Here is a 20,155-nt window from a genome sequence, read left to right on the forward strand (position 1 = left end):
CATCCATTCTTCAGAGCTCAGCTTTCTTTATAGTCCAACTCTTACATCCATACATGACTACTGGACAAACCAAAGCCTAGACTAGACGGACCTTTGTTGGCGAAGTAATGTCTCTGCTTTTTAATATACTGTCTAGGTTTGTCATAACTTTCCTTCCAAGGAGTAAGCCTTAGAAGATGTTTAATTGCCATCCAACCACTAATCTGTCTCCTGGAAGTCTAAAGAAATAACCAGATGTAAACAAATACTTAAAAAAAAAAGAATGTATAAAGTAAGAGTGAAGAAACTGGGAACATGTTTAGTAGGAGGAGGGATCAGTAAATTTTAGTAATTCCTGTGATTATACATAAGTTTTAAAAATAGATCTTTGAAAGAATTAATGCTTATGAACTTTATGTTAAGAAAAGGTCTCATTTATATATAATATGATGTATGAAGAAAAATAAATGATTTTGTTTAGGTAAAATGTAGATGTCTGTGTGAAAAAAAGATTGGATCGTTAGATAGTAACATCAAAATGTCCCAGTAACTTAGGTTGGTGGAATTAGAAATAATTACTATATTCCTTTCTTCTTTGCTAAGAAAAGCTTTTATCTCCCCCCCCTCACAGTGATCATATGTTTTATATTCAGGATAATGTTTCATAATAAAAAGAAAATTTGTGAAAAAAGCCTTTGTAGAAAAAATGTCACTGTGTGTGGGTGATTATGTCATCTCTTAGCTTTTGGTTTGAATATCTTTTCACTGCATTTTTTGATTAGCCTGGGCTATGGTACTTGACTTTTAGTTCCTGTTTTTTTTGGCCATGCCACGTGTGATTTGTGGGGTCTTAGTTCCCTGACCAGTGATTGGACCCAGGCTCCTGGCAGTGAAAACACCGACTCCTAACACTGAACCAGCAGGGAATTCCCAACTTAATTTTTTTAAGTGACTTTTAACAGCAGTATATTTTATTGTTTTATTTTGAGGAAAAAACTATGTTATGTTAGAATTTTTGGTGTTGGTATATTTCATTAGAACTTTTAAAAATGAAATTTGGGGTAGAGCCTGAGAAATCAGGAAATCTTGCTGCTGTCACTCATATTAAATAACTAATTTGATCATTGTTCAAAGGCAAGAATGTAAAAGGTATAACCACATTTTAGTTTCATAACAATTTAATTGGTAGACATAGTTGAGAAATTATTTAGGTGTATCAGTTTATATTGTTTTCTTCATTGTTTCAATTTTGTAAGCTTGAGATAATGGTATATTTACTGTTTGTTTAGCTAATTTTCCCATTATTATTATACATCTTTGTAAAAATAGTAGCCTTTTTATTTTGATTAGATTCCAAATTCTCATTAAGAAAACATTTTTATTTTTATGAGAAGTATAATATATGTCCACTTTAAGAAACTCTGTTTTACTTTATGTTTTTGTTTTGGCCATGAGATCTTAGATCCCCAACCAGAGACTGAACTTGTGACCCTGCAACGGAAGCATGGAGTTTTAACCACTGGAAGTCCCAAGAAACTCTTTCTTAAATGTTGTTTAGAGACTGTAACATTACACTTGTTCACTTTCAGAAGATGAGAAAACAAAATAGTGAACACAATTGATAGAGAAATTAGAATCTTCCAAAAAAGGTGCCAAATAGAATGGACCTTTAGTCGTCCCATGTGTAGCAGTTTTGAGGGGGATACAGATAGCAATATATGATTAAAGATACAACATTGTGATGTCTCTGATTGATTTTATACTTTCGTTATTCCAGATCACATGACTTAACTGTTTTTTCTTATATGATTTTTAAGTCGGAGCACCATAACATGGTGTGGGAAGTGAAGACAAATCAGATGCCTAATGCAGTACAGAAACTCCTGCTAGTAATGGACAAGAGAGCTTCAGGAATGAATGACTCATTGGAGTTGCTGCAGTGTAATGAAAATTTGCCATCCTCACCTGGATACAACTCTTGTGATGAACACATGGAACTTGGTAAACAAAATTAAGTTTTTAGGGATCTTCACTGAGATTCAGATTAATTTTCATGTAATTGCTAAAAAGTATGTTAAGTTTTGTACACTAGGAACTTTCAGTGTTCTCTTGTTACTGCTTGTAAAGTATTATTTAAACCAACATAACTTTGGGCTATTTATGGTTATCATACTCATTTACAAATTCAAACTCAGCTGTCTTTGTGGGTAAAGATGAGCCTTTAAACACCTTATGAAAACCTGTGAAAAGATGTTACTTTTGAAATATCCTTGTAAGCTCAGCAAATTATGCTGGCTATGCCTTTATGCCTGGTTTGTTGGTATGATGGGGGAAATTCCAGTGTACACTTGAAACTGGAGGATCAGACATTTGTAATTATCAGTACTCCAAACATGCATGATATATAGAACTGTGTAGGTTTGTTGAGATATGACTTTGAATGTTACTGCTTTGAGGTAAGTGTTGAAGAGAATAAACAGCCGATGAATGAGCTTGTCTTGCTGCCCACTTTTCATCTTGGCTTTGTCCCCATTTAATGTGCGTTTTCCCCTGATGTTCACAAAATCTGAGATGTGATTGTCCTCATTTTATAAATGATGAAATAAAGGAAGTTACATGGTAGTGTCTTTGGGAATTTGAAGATCTTAAAGGTCTTGAGAAATAACCTGTTGGCATGCTAAGGGTTTGCTGAGCTCAAAATACTTATTGAATTGTGGTTACTGTTGAGTAGGAAAGTATCATTTCAATCAAGTACTTGGTTCTCCATTGTTACATTTTAGTTGGTTTCAGAAGGAAATCAGGAACCTAGGACTCAGGAGGCCAAAAACTTCTACAGCCCCTCATGACTTCAGTTTAAAAGTAGATTCCTTAACTTGAAAGACAGAAATGAACCCTTCACTATAAATACAGAGGTGATAGTCTAAGAATGATGTTGGCAATGAGGGAAGGAAAATAGCTCCACCACCATGAGCATTACAGAGTGGAATTATCTTAAGTTGATGTACTTTGGCTTCTTTGGGAAGGGAGGGATACCTTCTAGTAGGTTTTATGAATGGATATCCTGAATAGTACTTGTCAGACATTTCTGTTTTAGTGAGTTATTCTGGGATATTCCATGAATAGGAATGAGTATGTGCTTTTACTGTGACAGTGTAGGAGAGCTCTCAAGTCTACAAGACCTTCTGGGTTTATATATTGAAGAGACCCATTGGATCCATAGAGTTTACAGGCATGTGGTTTCACAAAGGGATTTTGTTGTTTTTAAGGCCTGCAAGAGGCTTTTTTCCAGTTCAGCTTTTTAGAATTCAGTCTGCCTTACAGTGTAGTTTCGGCATGAACGAGAGTGGTCCCTGGGTACTCTTTCTGGTTTTCTTTCTTGGGTAGCTTAAAGTCTGTCATGAACTACCTTTTGAGAACATACTTTTGGAAAATAATAAATATTACTGAGTTTAGACTATCTCATTAAAAAGAAATAATCTGGTGTCGATAAAGTTGAATAAGTAGTACCTAAAAATTCCTATGATCTAAGTTTCATCTTTGAAAATTGTTGTTTTCATTTATTGTAGTAATCTTGTTTAACAGATTCAGGTGTTATGAACAGTAAGTACATATATGCACCCATAAAATGCCTTTTTCCTCATTAACGTGGTAACATAAAAGTGTCTGAGTGGCATATGGAGTATTCCCAGGGGAACCTGTGAAAAACTGGGGGTGGGGAGTCAGAAAACACAAACAGAAAGTTTGTGAACAGTTGTGGTAAATACATGATTTGTATGGTGAAGTCATTAATCCATTTACATTTAAGTTTACTTTCCTGTTAGGCTTTGTTGACCCTTAAATGTATAAGATGTCATTGTTTTTTCAGTTGAAACTTGTTTATTTCAAGAAAACATTTTGAATTTACAATTATCCTCTCACAAAATTAACTAGCTAAATTTGAGGCCCTCTTTTCCAGCAGTGATTACAGTATTGTCCCCTGTATTAGTAATTTCCTTCTGATAATCTTGACTGTGCTTATTTGCAGATGATCTTCCTGAACTTCAGGCTGTTCAGAGTGATCCTACTCAATCTGCCATATACCAACTAAGTTCAGATGTGTCGCATCAAGAATACCCAAGACCATCTTGGAACCAAAATACCTCAGAAATATCAGAAAATACTTACCGTGAAAATGAAGTGGATTGGCTAACAGAACTAGCAAATATTGCCACCAGCCCACAAAGTCCACTTATGCAGTGCTCATTTTACAACAGGTGGGAACACTGGCTGTATTTTAACTGAAAACTTTGTCATTACAAAACAATTTCCTCCCTAGTTTTAAAAGTAATAATGCTGTTGATCATCTAAATAAAGATTCTTTTTATTAAAGTCCTTAAAATTAAGCTCTTTATCTTAAAATGATCAAAGAGGTATTTAACCCTGTGTCATTATTTCATACTTTGAGGATTAGATAAAAGTAATATGAGAACAGAGTCTTAAATGGTTTAAAGTCATCAAGAAATACATCAGACCAAGAATACTTAAAGTTTTTGATTAGAGAAATGAAAGTTTTCTAAAGAGCCATAATTAAAATAAACATTATATTTTAAACTTAGTCAACCTTGAATTTGGTTCCTTTTGGTCTAATAAGTTTATTTTTCTTTTTCACAGTGTATGTGGCCTTACGTATATGTTTGCTGATATTGAAATCTTGAATTTCTCAAAGTAGACTCCCATTGGTAAAAAAAAACCCACTGTTTCGTATACCCAGACCAGAGTTTAAGAAAATGAGTTATTGTGCTATAAAATTATGGAATCTTCCAACTAATATTCCTAGAGAGACCTAAATGGATAATATTTTATTAATTATCCCTCAGATTATAAAGTTGACTATTTAAAAAGACATACATAAAAAGATAGTTTATAAGGAAGAGAAGTAACCCAGATTTGCACTCATGTGAGTGGGTAGACCAGGGTCCATATACAGTGATGTAGGAATAACTGAATTTTGGTAGTGTTCGTAAGTTAATGTAATTCTTTGCTAAAAAATAAACTTATTAGGTGTGGAGCCTTGGTTTTATTGCATCCCAGCAAGTTATACTGCTTTTCTTCTATTCAGCAGGATATTGGTCTTGATTAGAGCAAATTCAATTTAATTAACTTCAGTTTAAGTCCATGAAAATTTCCACAAGGATGAAAAGTTGACTTTTCAAAGTATTTCTTCCTTTATTGTCCCAGTTTTTATTTTATTAAGTAATCTTTAATAGTCAAAAAATGAAAAATTCTTTTATAATTAAAAGAAAATCCAGATTTTACTATTGGACTTCCTTTTGTTAGTTAAGATGGTAATTTTCATTTTTCACAACAAACTCAAGGCTTAATAATTCATGGAAAGCTGAGTAAAGTCCTCAGAAGAAAATTAATGTTAAAAAAATAACTAAAGGAGTAGCTCCTTAAAGGTGTAAATTCCCCACCGCATTTTCTGTGCTTCCCTTCTTCCTCGGGAACAAGACAAGGTAACGCTCTGCTGTTTTGCCTGGCTTCTAACCCCATCAGTGGTCCATGGCTATTCTCTACAACTTCCTATAGATTGTCAGACTGTTAGTTACTGAGCTTTTGGGTGTCTGAAGTTGTAACTGTAGAGTGTCAAGGGGTTGAGGACAGATGAAATTTATATTATGCTTGCATAGATAGAGGGATGAAGAGACCATGGTGTTAGTCATTCAGATACATCTAGCATGTTAATTTTTATAGAGCATTTAGGTCATACACATTTTAGAACATTACATTGTTCTCTTTTAAATGGTTATACAGAAGAACTGATAAACTTAATTTTCTTTCAAGGAAGCAGGGACAAGCTTAATGAATTTTTAACAGTTTGGCCCCTCAATAAATATGTAAATGTGTAATAAAAGGAAGAAATAAAAGATGAAACATTTAAGTATTTATATTTTGAAAATTGGTTGGAGAGCATGCTAAAATACGTGAAAACTAACTTGGGTTTTTACTTAAGTGATGAAAACAAAGTATAGTTTTATATAGAGAGTAATTTCTGCACAGGTATAATAAAAATGTTAATTAAGATTAGAAAAATCAAGAGACTAATAGATTTCTTATGGAGTAAGGGCAGAATTGGAAAGTAAGATGCCCTCCTCTTGTTAGAAAGAGGATTAGTACAGACACTGTAAACATTTTTCTGTTAAAGACCAAATCCCTAGTTGACATGGAGAATTGTCCTGATTTGGGACCTTCAGTTGAGCCTAAGTCTTCTCTGCTGCTTTCCAGTCTCCTGATTCGGTGCACATTAGTGCTTGCCCTTTATGGGCCTGCTGCTTATTCTTACCCCTCCCATATGTTTGTGGGGGAAGGATCTTGGTGTGTCCTTGAGAGCCCCATGTACTCTGAGGGGAGTGCTGCCTGGTAAAGAGACCTTTGACAGGAAAGAGGGGGAAGAGGTAGCTTACTTTTTAAGGTGATCCTGGAGGTTGAAGTAGCTGGCTTTATGTGTAGATGCTTTGCAAATAGGCTGTTTTCTACTATAATAAGTTTAAACATTTCAGCTTCAGGTAATTCATTGAATCTGCAGTTGGTTGGTAGCTAAAGAGTTCCGAGTTTCTCACATAGAGCTTGGAGGCCCTGTTCAGATTGAGATTTACTGACCACATCACAGTAAAACAGAAAGGGACAGACAGCCCTGCATGAGGGGACATCATCCTTCATGAAGGAAACTGTATATTTGTTTGTATTTAGTGATACAAAAATGAGTGAATAAATAAAGGAAACAGTAATTTGGAATTTAAAGTATATTATCTCATCTGAAAAAAAGTGTTTAAAATGTGTGAAGAGGGAAAGAAGTTATACAACAACATACTATAGATGAAATTTTTGTATCTTCACCAGTGTTTCCCATAGGTGTCTTACACGTAATAACACTGGTGTGGTGAATGTGAAGTTCTTTTCATCAAAAGGAAAGCCCTAGTTTAAGGACCTTTGCTTTGTAATTAAAGTGCCTGATTTATTTTAGATCATCTCCTGTACACATCATAGCTACTAGCAAAAGTTTACATTCCTACGCACGCCCTCCACCGGTGGCCTCTTCTAAGGGTGAGCCGGCCTTCCCTCATCACTGGAAGGAGCAAACACCAGTCAGACATGAAAGGGTAAGTTCATTCATGAAATTAAACTTTCATGACACTTGCACAGCAGCTGGAAAACATTAACTTTTCCCTTACGAAGAGTGTCTTCTGAAGTACATACAGATGGGAAATAGTCTGTCTCATTTTTCTGCTAGTGATCTGAGTTTGATTTTATATGTACAGCTCTAATAACTGTTAGAAAAATTCATTACTAGTAAGAAAATGCATTTAACTAAACTTCGCAAAACTTCAGAAGGCAGTTTTTTCTCCCACAGTTTAAAATAAGTAAGTTACCTACTAATAAAGTTTGAAGACACTTTAACAAAATACATTGAAAATAAAAAAGCGTGTAATACTTTTTTCCACAGGCGAACAGTGAGTCGGAATCTGGCATTTTCTGCATGTCCTCCCTCTCAGATGATGACGACTTAGGGTGGTGCAATTCCTGGCCTTCAACTGCTTGGCACTGTTTTTTGAAAGGTTAAAAAGGGGCTTGAATTCTTGAGTTTACTTGTGTAGCAAACACACTGATCACATATCTAATATTTGTTTTTTACTTCCACTTTAGGCACACGACTGTGCTTTCATAAGGGAAGCAATAAGGAATGGCAGAATGTGGAAGATTTTGCTAGAACCGAAGGCTGTGATAATGAGGACGATCTCCAGATGGGCAATCACAAGGTTGATTTAAAATTCTTTAAACTTTCCCAAGTCTTTCAAAGGGAACACAGGTTTTTTATTAATCTACAGACGTATCCTCCACTTGCTTTATGCTAACTGGCATCCTACGTTTTGGGAGGAGCTTTTGTGAATCCTCTTGGTGAGAACAACAGTGACTTGAGATCTTACCTTGATAATGAAGCTTTCTTAGATGGGAAAAAGAGTATTTCTTAGCACTTTTTACACATTGCATTTTGGGGAAAACTAAACTGGCATTAAACATAAAATGAATAAATAAACTAAAGCCTTATCTTAGGTAATCTACAAAGTGGTTAATTCCCCCGTGGATAGAGAGTTGGGTTACTTTTAAAAATGACCCAATAAAATGCTGGTATTTTCTGGGTTGGTAAGCAAAGGCAGTAATGGGTAGCAGTGGATAAATACTGGTGAAACCTTTATCTTTGAAATCTTCAATTTCTTCATCTCCATTTTGGGCAGAGAAAATGGGCCTGTTAAGTGTGCTTGTTTAAAAATTCCTGTTTTGATCCTGCTGTCTGTTCTGTTGAGTCCTTGGGAAAGACAGTCTTGCTGCCTTCAGTTTTCCCTCATGCTGTAGGCACTGGATAGTAAAGTTCGATGTAGTCTTTCTCTGGCCTCTGTAGCTCTACTAAAATTGTGTCAAAGGTTACTAGCTTCATTCTAATTAGAAATCTGCTTGTTTTGCTTGTAATTTCTGCAGCATTCTGCACAGTGGATTGTCTTCTCTTGATTTGTGTAGCATGGTACTGCCCTGATTTTCCTTCTGATGTCTTGGGTTTTTTTTGCTGTTGACTTGTCTGCCCGTGATGTTGAATGTTAGATAAGGTTCTACCCCTCCTCACTCTATTTACCACTTCCTCACTGATGATAATGTTCAAAGCAGTTCCTTGCAGCCCGTGGACACTGCCCTGGTCTTGGAGTCAGGAGAGCTGTGCTCGTCTTTTTCGCTCTGCCAGCAGCTATTAACATTTGCGTGACTGGCCTTGGGCAGTTTGTCTGCCCCACTGGGTGTTGGCTTCCTGTTTTGTAAGAAGGAATTGGATTGATTTTAAGTTCTTATAGCTCTAAGAATCAGAAGATTCTTTAATCTAGTTATTAGTATAACTAGTATAACCAACACTGGACTGCCTTTTTCTTCCCCTCCTTTCTTTTCCTCCTTTTAGGAGTATTATTATCTTTTCTTGATTGCCAGGTTCAAAATCTTTCTTGGTTGCTTCATTCAAAACATCAAGTTGACTATTTCCTTTCCTCCCTTCATATTCAATTGATCCATTCTATTTCCTTTAAGATTTTTTACGTTTATCACTTTCTTTCATCAGTAACTTTGACTGGATATTATAGCTAGCCATTGGCATGTCTGTCTCCTTTGTCTTCTGTGAATTTAAGGGTGGGGATCATGTGTTTTCAGAGCCTAGCACCTAGCATCTACTACACACTCAATAAATACTGGTTGAATTTAAATTTAGCCCAGTTCTGCCACCATTGCAGTTGTCAATTCAAGACTGTAGTGGGTTTCTCCTGTGAATCTTCAAATAAATTGGCCTGCTAAAGATAGCTTTTATCTGTAGTCTTTGTTATCATCATAAAATTGAGTCATTAATAAAAATACTTTCACTGACTTCCCAGTTCCTTCTCAAAGAAAAGCTTGAGCACTTTGCCAGTCTTTAAGACCCCTTTACTTACTTACTAACTGGGCCCTTCTTTGCAGCCTTATTTGCCCCAACTCTGAATTCGTCTTGTATTTTTAGCAAATACTCAGCAATCTCCAAAGAAGTTGCTAGTTAAAACTATTCCTGGTGTAAGGAGAGTGCTTCTAGATTCCATTTCACATGGGAATTGAAAGCCCCCTTAATCTCTTGGAGTTAATATCTCCCTTTAAACTCCATATAGCACTACTTATTTTTACATTGAAGCACTGATTCCAGTCTGCTTTATATTGTAGTAATTTATATATCTGCCTTTCTTCACTACTGGGTTGATAGCTCCTCAATGGCAGGAATCCCATCTTATTTTTACCTTCTCTACAAAGTCTTACACGTAATAGGAACATCACTCCATGTTGAACTGAACATTGCCAATTTATTTGCTCTATGCGTGTATTTCCAGGGCTATGGTTCTGATGGTCTAAAGTTGTTATCACATGAAGAAAGTGTATCATTTGGTGAGTCTGTACTGAAGTTGACTTTTGATCCTGGTACAGTGGAAGATGGTTTACTTACTGTAGAGTGTAAACTGGACCACCCTTTCTATGTTAAAAATAAAGGTAGGGCTTCAATTTGAATTTGTCATAACTTTTAAAGAAAGCTTCTTAAATCTATAGTTATGTCTTATGGCGTGATTTTTGATGATTAAGAAAAAACTTTTGAAGGGAAATCTTCTTTCACACTAAAACTACCATAAAAAATGCCTTATAATACCTACTGATGTTTAAATCTCTTGGCAGTAGTCAGGTGGAGCTCTACTTCCTGTGGGTATGAACTTGTGGATTCATGTAATATATACTATAATAAGCTCTCTATTGTCTTGCTATAATTTGGGGAATGAAATATTCTGGTAATTGAAATTTGGTTTAGGCCAAATATGCTTTATATCTGAGTCACATTAATACACTCAAATGTAATGATTCAGAGACTCTTTCATGGTCTCAATCATCATCATTTATCGCTTACTATCTTGTAGGTAGACGGAGTACTGATTGATAGAATTGATACATTAGTAAAATGCTGAATTAAACTAGTTTTGGAGGGCTTTTTGCATTGCTTAAATAAAATATTTGAATTTGTTTTGTGGCAAAGATACATGACTTGTGTTATAAATCTCTGAAATACTAACTTTTTATTTTTAAGACTCAGAGGTAACATGTCTAAGAAATAATTTGGGTGCTTTCTGTCAGTCTCTATCCTTTATGTAATGATTGTTTGATTTAACTTTAGGTTGGTCATCATTTTATCCAAGCTTGACTGTGGTTCAGCATGGCATTCCATGTTGTGAAATTCATATTGGTGATGTATGTCTACCTCCTGGACACCCCGATGCCATTAATTTTGATGATTCAGGTGTTTTTGATACATTTAAAAGGTAATAGTAAATCTTTTTTTCCCTCTGTTAAAGTTAACTCTTAATCTCCCTAATGATTGCTATTTAGGAGGTTGAACCTTTAAAGATGTGAGAATTAAAAAGAACTACTTAGAAGAAGTATGTACAGTCAATCCTTGAACAGCACAAGTGTTAGGGACATTGACCCCACACAGTTGAAAATCCACATATAATTTATAGCCAGCTTTTCATGTAGGCAAATTCAACCAACCATGGACTGAGTAGTATTTACTATTGAAAAAAATAAATCCATGTTTAAGTGGACCCATGCAGTTCAAACCCACATTGTTCAAGGGTCAACTGTATAAGAATAAATGAAAAAATACTTGGTAATTAAAGTAAAATAGTAATTCTAGAGAAGTTTTACAAAGGATGAAATAATGCCATTTGGAGCAACATGGATGGACGCAGAGATGATTATACTAAGTGAAGTAAGTGAAAGACAAATACCGTATGATATCACTTATATGTGGAATCTTTAGGAAGAAAAGTTACAAATGAACTTATTACAAAACAGATAGACTTACAGACTGAGTTGCCTGAGGGGGATGGGGAGGGATAAATTAGGATTTTGGGATTAGCAGATACAAACTATATACATCTAATAGGTAAACAACAAGGTTTATTGTTGTTTACTGAAATAGATCAGCTTTGATAGTTAAAAAAATTTTGTTAAATCTGACCAGTTGTTTTGAACTGGTTCATTAATCTGTTAATTGTATCCTTTTTCCTTTAGTTAACTCTTTAATACTCAATTTGACCAAGGTCTTTAGTTGTATGCGTTAACAATTGTGAGAACAGCAAAAATGTTGATATTTGGAAAGACTTGAAGAAAGTGATTTTTTCCTGAGATCACCTTGTTTAATAAGTTGTAGAATAGGATAAGAACCCACATGTGCTGACACTCAAGAAGGTTGACCAACTGCCTGAATTTTTGTGGCACTTTTCTGGTTTTAGCACTGAAAGTCCTGCATCCCTGGAAACCCCTCAGTCTTGGGAAGACGGGGGCAGTTGGGTCACCCTTCTCCCAGAAGGAATGCAGAGAAAGTCTGAATATAGTATCTAGGATTTTAAGACCCATTGTTTCTTTGTGATAATTATCAAATTCATAAGCATTTAAGGGGAGAATTCTGAGGAGTTTTTGCTGGGCTGACGATTTTATTTCATTCAGTTTAATATAAGATTAATATGTTTTTATTTCAAAAGCATAAGTGAGACTGTTAAAAAGGTAACCAGCCCAGGGCCAGGCCCAGGCTGTATGCTCATTAAACGTCCCTAAGATTGGAATCTAAATGCTGTTTGATTCTTTCATATACAGTCTTTGAAAAACGAGGTAGTGTTAAGGTCTGATACTCAGTATTCTTAGGATGTAGATTCATGATACTTCTAATGTTTTGGTGAGAGTGTAAACTGATAAAAAAATTTTGGAAGATAATTTGGCTTTATTGTCAGCCACTGAATATCAGCAGTTCCATTCCTCTGTATGTACACCAAAGAGAGTAAATGCTTGTAGACGTGTACTAGGAGATGTGTGAAGCTCATAGCTGTGTTGCTCATGATAGCAAAAACATGGACTCAGTGTCAGTACTCATTCACTGGAAACTGGATGTGATGCATTCGTGCAATGGAATTCTTTTTGTCAGTGGAAAAGAAATGAATCTTGTGTGTGCTCATTCACGTCCAACTCTTTTGCGACCTCATGGACTGTAGCCTGCCAGGCTCCTCTGTCCATGGATTTCCCAGGCAAGAATACTGGAGCGGGTTGCCATTTCCTTCTCCAGGGGATCTTCCCAACACAGGCATTGAACCAGCTCACTAGGGCCACCTTAGACATATATTTTTGTAAACATGGATCAACTTTAGAAATGTTAAGTAGAAATTTATATAATCTTTCTATGACTCAGATGGTAAAGAATGTGCCTGCAATGCAGGAGACCCAGGCTCAGTCCCTGGGTCAGGAAGATCCCCTGGAGAAGGAAATGGCAATCCACTTGAGTATTCTTGCCTGGAGAATCTCATGGACAGAGGAAGCTGGCTGGCTACTGTCCATGGGGTCACAAAGAGTTGGATGCCACTAAGTGACTGACACATTGTATATAAGATACACATTATACAGTTGGGTTAGGGATCCTCAAGTTCACCCCCAGGTTCAGTGTCTTACCAGGAGGACTCACGGGATTCAGTACTGAGTCACAAGCACAGCTATGATTTCTTACAGTGAAGGGATATGAAGCAAAACTGTGAAAAGGAAAGGCGTGGGCTGAAGTCTCGTGAAGGCTGTTTTCCAGGAGTCCTCTCCCTGTGGAGTCACACAGGACAAGCTTATTTCCCTCAGCAGGGAGTTAAGACAACACGTAGGAATTGTCATCTGCCAGGAAGCTTATTAGACATGCAGCACTAGAGGTTTTATTGGGAACTGGTTGCACAGGCTGTCTCTGCCTGGCATGTACCAAAAGCTTCCAGAACAAAAGCAGGTATTTAGGGTAAACAGTATTTTCAGTACCCACAGTTTAGGAACAGTGAGCCACTTTACCAAATTGTGGGAATGAGGGGAACCCTCTTGAAATCCTAATTCCAAATGCTAGTCATTGCCAGCCTGTAAGTAACCCTTTGAAAGGACAGCAAGCCTGTGATGTTCCTTTTTCTGCACAATGAAACATTCTAAGTAATATCACATGTTAATATAGTTGCTGTTTTAACAGTGTTGTTATAGTTTTATTGTTTATGAATGTATTTTATAATAAAATTACTGGAAGGGGGAATGATAAACAGTTCAGGAGAGTGGTTATCTCTGGGGGTGGCCAATGTAGAACTTCAGTAATATTAGAAATATCCTATTTCTTTGTTACTAGTACCCAGCTAGACATTGCTGGCAACACAATAGGTGCTTTTGGGTCATGCTTGTTGGGGAAGGGCATTTAAGTTGATGTTAGCTTGCAGAGGAACAGAAGTCAGCAATAAACTGATGAGTTCTTAAACACAGTTTGTGGCTTTATTGTAGAAAGGAAGCTTCCAGAGAACTTGAAGAAGCCCATTTGAGAATTGCTGGCACACAGTAGGTGCTCTAGGGTCATGCTGGTAGGAGAAGGGCATTTGAGTAGATGTTAGCTTGCTGAGGACCAGAAGTCAGCAATAAACTGATGAGCTCTTAAAACAATTTGTGGCTCTCCTGTAGAAAGGAAGCTTCCAAGTGAGAATTTGATTTGAAGAAGCCCATTTGAGACAGTTGGGCATTGAGGCCAATCTTCTAGGCATCCCTGGGCAGGTTTAGGGATAGTCACTTTACCAATCTAGGCTACTTTTTCAATAATAATTGATACTTCACTTGAGTACCTGTGAGCTTGCCTCTGTCTTAAATAGTCTGTTCTTCCAACTATGCAGCATTGCATAGCATGTATTATCTTCATTTTAGAGATGAGTAAACAGGCTACAGGATTACCTGCCCAAGGTTGTATTATTGGTAAGTGGCAGAGATGGGCTTTGAGCCCAATTAAAATTGTATATTATTACGTTCTCCAGATTTGTTTATTTTACTGTCTCGGTCAGTCATCAGACGTTTTGAGAGCCTAGAATATGCTGGCATTGGGGACTTTAAAATCAGTTAAAATAGAAGCTTGCCTTTCTGCTTCCAGTCTAAAGAAAGAAGTGGATGAATGAGTCCATGTGTATGGTGTGTGATGTGTTGGTTGAGAGGCAGTGTAGTCTGGTAGCAACTTGGTTCTGGAGCTGACTGCCAGGATTCAGGTCCTAGCTTTGTGATAGATTTGCTGTGGAAATTGGGGTAAGTTAATTTTTGTGTGGGTCTTTGAAAAAAGAAAAAAAGCTGTAAAAGGGTTAAGTGAGTTAATATTTGTGATTTGCTTAACATACACTACAATATTGTGGAGTTTTTCTTTAAGAGTAATAGACAATGATGGTGGGAAAGGGGACATTGTAAGCTTGAGGAATGGCATGTAAAAAACAGGTGTGAAATAAAAGCATATTTTAGGAACTACAGATCGTGAAGGCAGTGAATGTGCAGTATAGCAAAAAAATTAAACTTGAGATTGATTTTATGTAACATTGTAATGCTGTGGTCATAACAAAATCTGAATTCTGTGATTGAGTATTTCAAACTACAGATTTTATTCATAATGGAAATGGATGGTTGGTTGTACCACTAGATGGTGGTATTTTCAACTTGCAGTTGTCAGTTAGCTTACCCTATTTTTAAATCCCTTGGTATTTCAAATTGTAATTAAATATTTTCCTTCAGTTAGGGATTTGATACTTGGGATGGGAAGATTGCCCTGAAGGGAGGGCATGGCAACCCGCTCCAGTATTCTTGCTGGAGAATCCCATGGACAAAGGAGCCTGGTGGGCTACAGTCCATGGGACCCCTAAGAATCGAACATGACTGAAGCGACTTAGCACACAAGCACAGTAGAGATTGATAATTTTGTGTCAGGTTCATTTACAATGGTTAGGTTTGCTGTTTTTCTAAATTACATACAAGAGGGGATTAAGGTAGCAAAAATTATTTCTCTGGCGTAATACTGATTGCTAAGCATTTATCGGATGGTTTTGGAGTCATGCTGCTTCAAGTACACTTACTTCATGTAATACTTTCTATTTCCTTAATATATTTTATTGAGGTGCAGTGATTTATAATGTTTCAGGTACACAATAAAATGATTCAGTTATATACTTATTTTTGAGATTATTTTCCATTACAGGTTATTAGAAGATATTGACTAGTTCCCTGTGCTATACAGTAAACCTTTGTTGCTTGTTGTAATACCTTTTAAAACAAATGTTGTGATAAATGGTAAAAGTAATTTTTATTGTGTACAGTGAATGGTGTGGACCTCACTCATGTAGCTTTCCATCTGTGTCTAGAATCATCTATAATCTCATATTGTTTTACCTATAGGCAGATACTGTTCCTGTAGCTCATACCAACCTGTGGATGTATTGCCAGAATTTATGTTTTCAGGGGGAGAGAGAGTTGGGTTTAGAGTAGAAGGTTTTCTGGTAAGATTAAAAATGTAAGTGGTAAGTTAAACTTTACACAGTTGGAACGAGAGAGTTCTTTTAATAAGTTATCTTTAGGCTATGGTCCTCATTATCTCTAATTTTCAGACAGTGTTTTCAGTAAATCTGATGATTATTCACCTTGAGGTTTGCAAACAATGGTACAGAGCACTGTGGTATTGCTGAGGCAAACTGGGGCTTTGGAGACGGACAAACATGAGGATTTAGAGCTAATAGCTGCAAGGCTGTGGGTGAATGATACTTTACCTTTTTTTAGCCTGTTTCTTCATATAGAGAGGATAATAATCACCAAGCAAGCTTGGTAAGAAAGTAAGAGATAATATGGAGAACTTACTTTGATACCTGTATGAACTGAATATATCAGACGAAATGTAGCCTTTCTGACAAATGTGGATGTTTTTAGGCTGTGTTATGTGGATCGCCTTTAGGGGAGACTTATGCATGTATGACTGCTTGTACCTAAACAAGTGATTGGGCCACTGTGCATTTTAAGTTCCTTTAGCTACATTTAACCAGTTCTCCCTGTCCTTAGCCAACATCTTATCTTCTGTAGCAGTTAGTCCTTAGGTCTGGTATATATGCCTGCTACTGTTTAAATTTTTTAGTTTCAGGCTTCTGTAGGTCAACAAAATAGATTATCAAATTTGTCCAAAAAGTAGGAATAAGTGAGTTGTATGGGATCTGAAGGAGGTGTTTGCTATGAATAAAGTATGTGGATTATAATAAATTCCTTTGGGGTAGGGAGGGGTGAAGTACTTTAAAAAAAAAAAACTTTTTGTATTCTCAAGATTAAAAGAACCAATTTTAGTAAATGCACAGATAAACTTTCATCTTATAAGCAGCTGTCAAAGGTGAAGTTGTTAAAGTAGTGTTGGTAGTATTTAAGGTAAAATACACTTTAAGTTTCCAATCAGATCTTAAGGATACTTTTTTTTTAATCCTGTTTTTACAAATCAGATAATTGTACTGAATTAAACTTATTTATTTATAGCTATGATTTCACGCCTATGGATTCTTCTGCCGTTTATGTGCTAAGTAGTATGGCTCGTCAGCGTCGTGCGTCTCTGTCTTGTGGAGGACCTGGAGGTCAAGACTTTGAAAGATCTGGATTCAGTAAAAACTGTGGCTCACCGGGATCATCACAGCTCTCTTCCAGTTCTTTGTATGCTAAAGCTGTCAAAACCCACGGCTCAGGGACTGTGAGTGCCACTTCTCCTAACAAGTGCAAAAGACCAATGAATGCCTTCATGCTTTTTGCCAAAAAATACAGAGTTGAATATACTCAGATGTATCCAGGGAAAGATAACAGGTAAAAATAGTGATGATTCTGACTGTGATAATTGAATAATACTTCTATGGAATTCACAGGAACTGGAATAATTAAATCAACTTATTCTTCAGTAGCTTTCATTATTGAATTCTGTTGTACAGGTTGGCTTTAAAGTAAAAGTTAAGACATAATTAGGTTACCTAAGAGGTAACAGTCTGCCTTCTAAAATAATATTAAATGTCACTTGCCTGTTAGAGGACTTAGTTTTAACAGCTGTTCCACTTTTATAGGAAAGACTAGCACCTTTTGTCAGACCTCAAGGAGGTACTTTACAACTGTGTCATACCATGGAGTGTGCAGGTGTCGGGAGTTTCTAATGACTGCCAGATTTGCTAGAAGACTAAACGCAGAGGGATCCTCAGTAGAGCTCAGGAATAAAAGTTAATGCTGGTCCTTCCTCCTGTTCCCTTGTACCCTTACCTCATCTTGGAATCCTCTACTAGTCACTTCCTCAAACCAAGGTCTCCACAAATTATGTTTCCCATTCTTCCTAGTTCCCTTACCCATATTAATATGACAAAAGTCAAATGATTATGCACATAGAATAATTCAGCTTTGAATCAGGTTTGAATGACTTATCTCTTTTTATATACATGTATTTGAGATGCTACTGACATATTACTAAGTTTCAGGTGTATAGCATAATGCTTTGCTATTTGCATATAATAAAATGATAGCAACAATAAGTCTAATATACATCACCATGATTAGGAATTTTTTTTCTTGTGATGAGAACTTTTAAGATCAGCTTTCTTAGCAGTTTTCAAATACACCACACTATTTATTACTCACTGTGCTCACCCTTCTGTACATTATAGCCCATCACTTATTTTATATCTGGAAGTTTGTACCTGTTGAGCAGCTTCACCCATTTTGCCCATCCCAAATACTTTTATTTTTATTAAAAAGAGAAGCTTCTTCTACCAGATGTATCTGTGACTTGGGAATTGATACATATGTGAATACTTGGTAATCAAGTAGTACATGTATCAACCATTATATGGTACCTTTAACCCAGAGACTAAAAATTGGTTATTTTAATCAAAGATACAGTGTTTAATTGCATCAACTTATTAAAACATCCATACACTTATAACATTTTAAATTTCAAGGAGTAGAGCATCTGTGGTGACTTGTTTTTCTAAAGCTTAGAGGCCAGTTTTCTAGCCTCCATAGCAGCCATTGTGAAATCTTTTGTATGTACTACACACAGTCATCGCAGACTTCTTTTTCATGTGAATGTCATGATATTGAGAGTTAACTAAGGGTTAAGCTCTTCACAGAAGGAAAATAGTTACCTCTGCTTGTCCTGGATGAGACTATTATAGTAGGTTTGGGAGCAGATTAGTAAGTGAAAGTGTTCGTCGCTCAGTTGTGCCCCCCTCTTCGCGACCCCATTTACAAGACTCCTCTGTCCATGAGATTCTCCAGGCAGGAATCCTGGCGTGGGTTGCCGTTCCCTTCTCCAGGGGCTCTTCCCCACCCAGAGACTGGACCTGGGTCTCCTGCACTGCAGGCAGATCCTTTACCATCTGAGCCACCAGGGAAGCCCTTCGATGAGTAAATAGGAAACAGCTTCAGATTTCAATCCTGATGTCTTACCAGTTTGATTTTTTCCTCCTTGAATTTATCCATTTAAAAGTACAAATGATGCCTAAGGTTTATTTGGTGGTATCTTTAGGAGATAAGCAGTAAGTGCATAGTTAATGCCGTTCTATTTTCACTATGGTTGCAGGAAAGGAAAAAGACTACTTGAGGGGTTAGGGCACAAAGAAAAGAAGAGCTTTTAATAGAAGGTGGCTACTTTATGCTGCTGATACTGAACAATGCCTTAATACCTCAAACATTTTTGAAAAACTGATGTACCCAATGATAATTTAAACTGTTTCTTTGAAATACTTTTTTTCTTCCTTCAAATCAAGCTGTATAAAATACCCAATTTTTAGCCATTTTAGATGTTCTCTGACAATCGGAAATATTGTTCCTACTCCAGGAGGCTTTAACTGCCAAGATTATGATGAATGGACCATATGACTTAGGATTTTACTGGAAATGACTGCTATAGTCTTGACCTTTCCTATTCTCTGTGTTGGACAAGATTTTTGTTTTTCAACTTTGTATTTCTTCTTGAAGTAGGAGCACTTGACATGAGTTTTCTGAAAAATTCTTGCCTTCAACATGTGTAAATGTTTATTTTATAGAGCCATAAGTGTGATCCTTGGTGACAGGTGGAAGAAAATGAAGAATGAAGAGAGGAGGATGTATACATTAGAAGCAAAGGCTTTGGCTGAAGAACAAAAACGTTTAAATCCTGACTGTTGGAAAAGGAAAAGAACCAATTCAGTATGTTCCAACAAGTAGTTCCTTAAAGTGATCCTGACTTACCTATAAAACTGTACTATCATATTGGAGCATTTGTTAGAACCTTTAAAAGGGTGTTAAAGCTGTTTCTCAGCCTTTATATCTTTCAGAGCCTAATAATGTTTGCCCATCACCATGTAAGGCAGGCTGCCTTTCATCATTAGTGCCATTCACTGTTTTAGCGTGGAAAGTAGAAATGTTTGCTGGAGATGCCGAAGTGGAAAGATTTGGAATGTATTTCTAGTTGGGTTGAAAGATAAGGATTATTAATTCATTAATATCACAGCAGAAAAATTTTCTAATTTGGGGTGGTATGTCTCAACAGCTTTTCTTAGTTGGTGATGGGTAAGGACGGTGGAGGTAGAGATAAGTTAACCAACTTTCATAGGGACTTCTGACATTTGCCCAGAATTTCTAGGTTAAAAAATCTCAGGATGGAGAAGAAATCGAAAATTGGGAAGGCTGGTAAACAAGTTCGCACCATAGTAATGCTTTATCGGACAGACTTGATTCTTAGAACTTCTCCATTACTAAACTGGCA

General features: G+C 36.4%; 1 protein-coding gene across 3 annotated transcripts in view; it reads left to right on the plus strand.

Moving 5' to 3' along the window:
- Positions 1-20,155, plus strand: part of HBP1 (HMG-box transcription factor 1) — a 29,822-nt gene that overhangs the window by 8,068 nt on the left and 1,599 nt on the right. For all 3 annotated transcript variants that reach the window (XM_043463039.1, XM_043463040.1, XM_043463041.1), the window contains exons 2-10: positions 1,797-1,980; positions 4,004-4,232; positions 6,983-7,118; positions 7,463-7,574; positions 7,663-7,775; positions 9,900-10,056; positions 10,727-10,871; positions 16,915-17,232; positions 19,455-19,596. In XM_043463039.1, the coding sequence (XP_043318974.1) occupies positions 1,797-1,980; positions 4,004-4,232; positions 6,983-7,118; positions 7,463-7,574; positions 7,663-7,775; positions 9,900-10,056; positions 10,727-10,871; positions 16,915-17,232; positions 19,455-19,596 (1,536 nt within the window). The remainder of the gene's footprint in view (positions 1-1,796; positions 1,981-4,003; positions 4,233-6,982; positions 7,119-7,462; positions 7,575-7,662; positions 7,776-9,899; positions 10,057-10,726; positions 10,872-16,914; positions 17,233-19,454; positions 19,597-20,155) is intronic.

Source organism: Cervus canadensis, chromosome 3, assembly GCF_019320065.1.
Source record: "Cervus canadensis isolate Bull #8, Minnesota chromosome 3, ASM1932006v1, whole genome shotgun sequence".
NCBI lineage: Eukaryota > Metazoa > Chordata > Mammalia > Artiodactyla > Cervidae > Cervus > Cervus canadensis.